The sequence below is a fragment of the Lampetra fluviatilis genome, chromosome 4 (assembly GCF_964198595.1).
Source record: "Lampetra fluviatilis chromosome 4, kcLamFluv1.1, whole genome shotgun sequence".
NCBI lineage: Eukaryota > Metazoa > Chordata > Hyperoartia > Petromyzontiformes > Petromyzontidae > Lampetra > Lampetra fluviatilis.
The window spans coordinates 30,517,881-30,527,259 of NC_136278.1; the positions used below are offsets into that span (position 1 = coordinate 30,517,881).

General features: G+C 50.3%; 1 protein-coding gene across 1 annotated transcript in view; it reads right to left on the bottom strand.

Annotated features, from left to right (window-relative positions):
* The window catches only part of LOC144931738 (bone morphogenetic protein 7-like), a 44,914-nt gene extending 36,668 nt beyond the window's left edge, over positions 1 to 8,246 (bottom strand). Inside the window, exon 1 of the mRNA XM_078855973.1 lies at positions 6,862 to 8,246. Within this exon, the coding sequence (XP_078712099.1) occupies positions 6,862 to 7,258 (397 nt within the window). The 5' untranslated portion in view covers positions 7,259 to 8,246. The remainder of the gene's footprint in view (positions 1 to 6,861) is intronic.
* Positions 8,247 to 9,379: the final 1,133 nt, after the last annotated feature.

Here is a 9,379-nt window from a genome sequence, read left to right on the forward strand (position 1 = left end):
TGCGACCAAGGGGGAGAGAGACATGCAGACTCCATAGGCAACGTTTCAGGCAATGGTCCTTCCTTCACACAGCACATCAGATGCGTTTTTTAATGGGTTGTGCCGTGTGCTGTCCCTGAAGAAGCATCTTGATGTCGACGTCAAAGCTCTCAGAACGTGGAGTGAAACGTTCAACCACGATTCCCAATAACACCAGCGGGACATATCCCCCCCGCCCCCCTTTAAAATGCAAATCGTGAGAGTTTAAAGCCACCAAACCAACACTCGCTCTGCCGGAAGCCCTAGGCACTAATAAGTATGCCTCTCCTTGGTTGCTGGTAGCCGCCTTGTCACATGATGGCCTTTAAACCCCCCGCGCGGACACTTAGCCACATTCCGTTCTTACAGCTTTCGGAAGGGGGGGGGCTAAGATACTGCAAATATTGGTGCCAACAAACAGAGGGGTGGGGGGCTGCCATCCCTCCCCTCCCTCGGCGCCGAAGCCCCCCCCACCCCCCCCGCCGCCACCACCGCCCCATTAACTGCCAAGGGAAGTCCCACCAGGATTACTGACCCGAAGGATTAACCCGACATTTTTTGTGTCTCCAAACAAATATACAAGTTTGAACCCGGCCATAACACGCAATCAACGGTGAATTCCTCACACTTTGCCAGTGGGGTGGGGGGGGGGGCAAAAGTACGGGGTTATAACCAAATACACGAAACCGCAAAGGTGCCCGAAATATTTGCTCTGAAAAGGCAAATATGTGCACAAGGTGTTCTTTGGAATTCGTGCCATTTCATGGACGTTTTACCTATATATATACAGTGCAGTGTATATCGCGTCTAATGTACGTGTACATTCTGAGATATGGTGTTTAACGGTATACGTGTATACTGCTGTGCATTCATTCTCTCTTCCCAATGTGCACAGTTCCACTTTGGATTTGTGAAGCGTTAACTTGCGACGACATCTCAAGGCGTATTCACTGCAGTTGAGAAATATGCCGGACTGAGTGAGTCCACAAGTGGTTACTGCGGCAGACAAAAATTGGTCGTGGGATTTCGCCTGCTTTTTATTGCCTTTAGCGTCACACTCAGCGGGATGTGACCATTCGGCTAAGCCTGACGACACACGAGCGAGAGAAGCCAATTTCACCTCCCCACACTTCGTATTGCGGTTGATCAGCGTTGTTCACGTATTTGTCTTCTAATTGCCCTCAACTTGTGCCAAACGTAAACTCTGCTTGTGCCAAACGTAAACTCTGCAGTCCATCATGAAACATGTCCATCAATCTCTGTCACTCTGGACACGTGCTCTTCCACTCACCCATGTTACACAAAGCACACGTTAGGGGATGCTTCTTATAATCCGGTGTGTCTGTGTCATCAGATTTGCATAGTTATTGACACCAGGTACAAAATGTGGGGTGCGCGTCTTACTATCCAGCACGTCTTATCTGTGATAAAGAGCTTCATAGATCATCGGATTCCTCCAGTATACATGCATATACTGATTCTTATAACCCGGAGAATACGGTAAACACGTTATTTACTGCGTATGACTCAAACTGCTGGGCATTCACCCCTCTTTTGTCTCACATTCAAAAGCCAAAGTGGCCCACTTTTGGCAGTGCAGAATCTCAAGGGCCCTCTCTTTCTCTCTGTGTGTCTCTTGCCTTGGTGAGAACACCTGGAATGCAGGCTTGGCGAGCTGCCTATGGCCCCGGGCTGCTCGGCTGCCCCTGTGCTAAGTGGACAGGAAGCCACGTAGTCGCCTTTGGAGTGGAAACTGAATGAGAATGGGAGGCTGAATGGTGGGGGACAGGATAGCCTGGGGCAAGGGGTGGGGGGCGACTTCTGTAGAGACAACAAAGACCCCTCGATGTGTTGGGATAAACGCACCTGGCCATATAGGCACCGAAGGGATAATTATAGCAGTTATACAAAAAATTATAAGATTACACATTGGATCGATGTTGTTTTAGTCATCATTTACATTCCCAGGAGAGCCCAATGCCCTTTGTGTACCCAGGAGGCGAGTGATTTATTATTCGATAGTTTTTGTTATAGCTTATTTCCATCTCATTTGTATTGTGATTTTTGTTGTTGTGTTTCTAGTTTGTGGTTGTGTTCGTCACATTGGCTATACATGTACATATACAGCCCCTTTGCCAATCCACTGCTGGATGAGGGCCTCCCTCCCCACATCGTGTGGGTTGTAAATAGTTGTCACCCTGAAACACCGCGCTGTGGCTTGTTTTAAGGAGGGTTCTGCATTACCGGGCTTGCTTAGACAATGCATGTGGGAGGGGATCCAAAGCGCGTTTGTGTGTCCTCATTTCTCACCGGGGTCTGTATAAACAGCGGCGCTGGGATGGCCTTAGGTTGCACAGATGCCCGATTATGCCACAATCGTCACACGGTCAGTTAATTTATAACCTCTTATTTAGAACCAAACCGTAGGCGAATTAAGGCGGCGAGTATTGTCACGAAAGTATGAATGGCCTGTTACGTATCCAGAAGGGGAAGAAGAAAAAAAAACACGGTGGTGTCGAAAATTATTGTTTCGGGAAGATGCTCATGCAATTTGCAATTTCCGAAATGAATTCATTTCTGCGTGGGAGACAATCGGAGTTGCAGGGAGAACACCCACGCATACGGGGCGATTACACTGCAGTGGAGATATGGGGGAGGGGAGATTTAAAAAAAAGACAAAGGGCACAGCATACAGTAGGGGGGGACACCACCGAGTATTTACAGGGTGATGGTAAAGATACTCCACCGGTTTCTGACGACTCTCTTAACTTAATTGCAAAAGTTACACATTATTTGGCGATAGTACATTGGCAGTAATGTACAAGCGCAAATAACACCCCCTCTCCCCGCCACAAAAAACCCCATCAACACATTCGTCAATAACACTGCCCTCGACGTGGAAAATATACAATCGGTGATGTTGCCCGAAATGGCTCTCCTCCATAACACATTATTCTCAACAGGTCATGGAATCGACCCACGCCATAGAGAGAGAGAGAATGGAGAGGGGGGTGGTGGTGGTGGCCAGGCTAGAGAGCCACGGATCTGTTTTGTGCATAACCGACAAGGAAAATGTTGTTGGCTTGTACCTTACACACTCAACCGGCACTAGTTTCAACGAACCTCACTTTCAAAAAAAATATATGGACGAGGCCAAATCCGTTTCGCTTCTTTCTAAGTGGCGGCGATGGCTGTGTTTACAGAGCAGGGGGGCATCGCATCACACATCTCCGCGGGTTTTGTTGAGTCAAGAGAATGAACGGAATGCGGTGCACGTGCGAATCCCTAACATGAGTTGTGCTTGCGGGGTCACGACCATCCATCATCGAGGGCCCAAGCCACTGCGCTCAGCACTCGAAGGATTAACCTCACGTTTATTAGCTTCAGATGCTGTTTGTGGAGCAACACACGCACAGCGTGGCAACTGGTGGAGGGCTGCTCGAGATGAGTCAGCTGGAGCCATGAGAGGCACTTTCTTCTTCTGTCTGCTAGAACCAGTCTGTGAGCAGCGGTCTACTGCACACTGAGTATAGACCGTACGGGGCCGATGGAGTTACAGATAACTGGGAGTCCCATTACACTTACATCTTTTAACACTCACTCTCCTATGTTAGGCGTGGAGCCATCGCTTACATAAGTGCCACACGGCTGGATTTAATCAGCTGTTTCAAATAAGTAGAGGTGTACACTAGAAATCAGTGGGGGGTATATATCATCAAGTGGATCAACCCCCGTGTTAGCTTAGGCGATGCATATACACGTGCAGTCCCGTTTGCCAATCCGCTGTAGTGCGGGTTTGCGGCGGGGAGGGGCTTATTTGACCATACTTCACCACCCTTCTTCGTGCGGGATTGTAAAGGCAGGGATCACACACATGGAAGTATTCAAGTGCAGCGCAGTTCAACAATGGCATTTGCAGTAGCCAAATGGTTGTTATATATTTTTGGTTCTTTCGGTAAAGTCACGTAGAAGGGAAATAACAAAATAATATAAATATAAAACAATACAAATTCTCACGACGTTTCGACTGCAACACAAGCAATCATCATCAGGTGTGAAATCCACAGCAAGAAAATTTGACTTTACCGAAAGAACCAAGAATATGAATACCTGCAGTCACGAAAGCTTTAAATCAAAATTCAAATGGTCGTTGTTTAATGCGTGGCAGTCGCCCATACAAACACTAACCAGGTTTAAATCCGCTTAGCTTCTTGCGAGATCTGTGGCATTCCAGGTGATTTGATTGAATGACGCCGCTGGAACTGTGCACTTTTACAACTCGACTGAACACTCATTTCTTTAGAACAGGTTTTGTTTTGTGTTTAGTTTGTTGTTCTTACACACCCCAACCCCCGCCCCGCGTCTCCGATTAGCATGGTTGGCTACGTACGGCGCGAAAGAAGTTCAACATCCATACGAAGAAGGGCAAGCAAGCAAGAGGCCACACTCTGTTGGAATGTCGCTGCTGCTGAACAGTTTTAGAACGGAATGGTCATGATCGCCACGTTGTTCAGACCGTTTGACGCGCGCGCGAGGCGCTTTATTTTGGTAAATCCACTGCTGGATGAAGGCCTCTCCCCCCCCCCACCACGCCGTGCGGGTCGTGGCAGTTGTTTGACCATACTTCACCACGCCGGTCCAGTACGCGCTTCGGTGAAAGTCGGGGGGGGGGGTGGATAATGATGCACTGCTCCCCACCGCGTAGTAACCACCCCCCCTCCCCCCCGAGCAGCCTATAACACCTGTTATGCCCCAGCTATTAACCACAGAACCAAAGTGAAGATGATTAGCACTCGGGCCTGAATTGCTGCGCCGCCAATATTGCGGCACGCCGGGATAAATGACGTATTGGTGTTGACTCGAAATGAACTCTCACAACAGTGATTTAAAGGGCATTTAGCATTGATAGTTACTTCCCATTTGTAAACCGCAGTGAACACAAAGGCACGCCGCCACCGTGTATTGTATGGCTCGCACATGATCAGCATAGCAATGCCATACACAGCAAATGCGTCGTCTTGTGTAGTTTGGTGTGCGCCATGCCCTGCTAACCCGGCCACCTGAGTTCTCTACCCGGCCACGGCTGACATAAGTAGCGAGTGACGCCTAACCCGGCCCCTGCATGGCCACCTCTCTCAACGCGTTTCACCAATCCGCATTGACCAGCGGGGTGAAGTATGGTCAAACAATCCACATGACCGACACGGCATTCTGGGGAGGTCCCGTGTAGTGGATGGGCACAAGGCAGAGGCATGCATTGTGCCATATGAATGTGTAGTACGCTTACATATACACAAGTGTGTACACAAATTATTTAGCAGTACGAGCTAAATATAGAATCAAGTGTGTACATAACGCACCCTATTAATGTGCACGTACATTTATACATGGCGATCCATTTATCGACACCCTAGTGCTTTCCAATTACCCTTTCTCTAGAATGGTGATCGATTACAGTATTGTGAGATTTGGTGGCTCCACATCTTACAGAGAGAAGAGGGCTAGATGGGTTGACACGCGCATCGAGACTCACGGTAGAACGTTTTGGGATGCTTTGAAATCAAATAGACTTCTTTGTGATGCCCTCTCCTCGTTACTGCAGCGGGCTGTCTATAAATGGATCACCCTGTTTAACTCACAATGTTACATGGACATAGAGAATCAAATGTCATAGTTGCTAGGGTTGGCGGATCACGTATATTAGTTTCAGACTCAACTCCGCTATCCCGATTAAATTTCGATTTAAAGCTTTCGTGACTGCATGGATTCATATTCTTGGTTCTTTCGGTAAAGTCACATAGAAGGGAAATAATAAAATAATACAATTTCAATATAAGATCAAATTCTCACGACGTTTCGGCCTCAACGCAAGCAGCCGTCCTCAGGTGAAGAACAGAGCTGTCGCTATGCCGGTTGTATGTATGTTGAACTTCTTCCACACCGTACGTAGCCAGACGACTGCAGTATGACAACGAGGCTCCTCCAGTTGTGTACAACTTTGAGCGTTATCCCCTAATCAGTGTGGGTATTCTCACTCCCAAACGAAGCGAAACACCCATTACGTACAACGGAATGGCCCAAAGCAAACATCCCATTGTAGGCACACTCTTGAAAACGAGTCTTAAAGACGCAGCCGAGAACTTCACAGGTGAAATGTATGCAACACTCTGATCCATCAACCTACGGCGACCCTTCTAGATTCTAGAACTACACTTCCCAGCAGTATTTGTCGAACCGCCTTCAATCTCTCTGCATCTCATCAGCGGGGTTTGCGGCCAGTTTAAACGTGTGCCAAGGTAGCCGGGTGTCATCCCACTCGCCACCCGGGCATCTGTGAAACTGCAGGACATCCGTGAAAACAAGAAAGAGCTTCGTTGCTCATCGGATTCCTCCAGCAAACAATATTCCGCATCTGATCACAAGCAGTATAAAAGGGAGTCTAGAACACACACAAAGACAAAGATCCCCCATACAGCCTGTAACAGACTGTTGGGGCAAGTGCTCTTAGCGAGCAACACCTATGAAGGCCAGAACGGCACACGAGGGGGTGGTTGGCCAGCACCACGCCCGACCGCCTTTGTCTCCCCAGTGGGCGATGTTTACTCCACACCGCACGAGGTCACTCATTTGAGGCCGAGTCGACCTAGAGGAGGAGGCCCAGGACCGGTCCAGAAATGTTGGCCGTGAGCGGCAAATCGAACTCGGGTGGGCCAGGTTCGTAGCGCAGCGCTAACCACGACACCACCGCTCCCCACACACACGCACGCGCGCGCACGCACAAGATGCGGCGCGCACCACACACGCGCGTCGTCCTCCTCCTCCTCCTCCACCGGCCGCGCTCACCGAGGTTGACGAAGCTCATGACCATGTCGGCATCGTTGAGGAAGGTGCTGCTCTCCTGTAGGCTGACGAGCGGCAGCGTCTGCGTGGGCAGCAGCACCGGCTGGACGCCGCCGTGAGCTCCCTCGGCCACACCGCCTCCACCCTGCTCCACCGCCAGTGCGTTGTACAGGTCCAGCATGAAGATGGGGGCCGCGGCGAGTTTGCCGTACTGCTGGGGCCTGGGGCGGTGCGGCAGCCCCAGGATGGAGAGGATCTCCCGTTGAATCTCCTTCTTCTCCTGGCCACGCAGGCGCCTCTGCAGGAAACTCGAGTGGATCTCGTTCTCGGCCGTGAAGACGGCGGCCGCCAAGGCGAGCAGGGTGCAGCAGCAGCAGCAGCGGGCGATGATTCCCGGCATGGTTGGTGGTGGTGCTGCTGATGATGATGATGGGACCTGTTGATGACGCTACTGCTGCTGCTGGTGCTACTGCTGCTGCTGGTGGTGCCGCTACTGATGATGGTGACGAACGCTTGTGGTGCCGTCGATCGTGATGGTGGTTACGACGCTGACGATCTGCTGCTGCTGCTGCTTCGAGTGCGCTAACGGTAACGCTCCCGATTGTCAGTGGTGCCTTCTTTGCATCGGCGACTTGATGGTAACCACCGGTGATGGCGAAGTTCCTGGTTGCGGCGGTAACTCTCTGTGCTACTCAGGAAGTTTCTGCTGACGGGTGCCGACGATGATGATGCTGCTGCTGCTGCTAACAATCCTCGTGTAGTGGAGCTGGCGACGAGCGCGAAGTAGCACCTGGTGGTGCTGCTGCTGCTGCTGCTAATGATGAAGTTGCTGGCGCTTCTTCGCTCCGATATTGGCAACGCCGATGGATAAAATTGCTGCTGCTGCTGCTGGTTGCAAACTCGCGCAGTGGCTCAAACCCAGTCGCTTTTCACGAGTTTGCCAGTCCTCAATGCGCAACTCATTGAGCCGCGAGTGGTGGGACGACACGCAACCCTCCCTCGTCTTCCCAAGAGCTGAAGCACGTGTTTGCTCCACCACCAAGCACGGCTCGTGTATTATGATGATGACGATGATGACCTTTCTTTAAACTTTTTTTTTAAAACAGCCTTTGCAAACACGCGCGCACGCACGAGAGAGAACCACAAGAGAAGATGTAAAAAAAAGGCAGGAAGCTTCCAAAAAATCCAGTCCCCTCTTCCCTTACGTGCGTCCGCAGACAATGCTCCCCACTCCGCACGTGTGTGGTAACCGAACTGCAAAGACACACACACACAAAATGCCGATAATTCTCGATTTGTTCCTCGAGTTGCTGAACCACAGTACAGTGCACGCCAGCCAAGCCACATGCGGCACTTAATCCCTCGGGACAATGGAAGAGTCGAGGGGGGAGGAGAGGTGGTGGTTGTGTTGCTTGCTGCTGGTGGTGATGATGGAGGAGGGATGGGAGGATTCTATTACTCAAAAAGGCGGGACCAGGCAAAGGGTGGAGCCCAAAGCTTCCTAATGGACATTGGGCCACACAAAAAAGTAGAAGGAGGATTTCAAAAAAATGTGTGTGGAGGGTGGGACAAGCCCCCGCCCTCCTGACTTTAAATGGATGGAGGGGGGGGGTCACCGCAAGGTGCGGGCAAATGATCGGTGCCCTGGCGTTGGGGAAGGGGGGGGGTTAGCGAGCTGATCGAGCGTGATGAAGGCGCTGTCCGTAGGTGACGACCTGCAGCGGCATGAGCGTTTGGCAAAACAAAAAAAACTCGTTCTGATGCAAACTACATAAAGTTTTACACCCGCTACAAAAGCCGGGGGGGGGGGGGCTGAACGTAACGCTGTAACGTCAATCGCAGGTCTATCATCGCTCGACCTTCACGCAAACCGCGTGTGGCTTGTGGTGTTTGGAGAGATAAGGGGGGGGGGGCAATGACCCCGATTATTAGCAGAGGAACCCAAGACGTCGCCTACATTACATCCGTATCCCCTCTTTGTGGCAGTGTTATTGACCGGCGTTGTTTTATATTTAATTATTTGTGCGTTACATCGCTGCCGGCGTATTTGGAGGTGGGTGTCTGGACTTCTAGATTTGAAGCTTTCGTGACTGCAAGGATTCATACTCTTTTTTTTCGGTAAAGTCACGTAAGTAAAAAATAAAATAAATGAAAACTAAATTAAATCACGTTTCGGGCATAACACAAGCGTCCCTCCTTCAGGTGGGGACAACGCAGCGGGTGTGCTTTCGCTAGGCTGTTCCCACCTGAAGGGTGCTTGTGTTGCGCCCGAAACGTCGTGATTTAATTTAGTTGTTTTCATTTACTTTATTAGATTTTTTACCTACGTGACTTTACCGAAAAAACCAAAGAGTAGTGTCCGGACTGCCGACTGCGTCACCAATATGCAATGTTCACAAAGCACTTTACTTTCCAGTCGAGAGGTCACCCGTGGCCCAACATTCGCCTGTCAGATGGGTTTTTTCGTTCGGTCAAAACCTGGTCCTTGAGTCACATTCATGAGTATGGCATAAAATAAAAT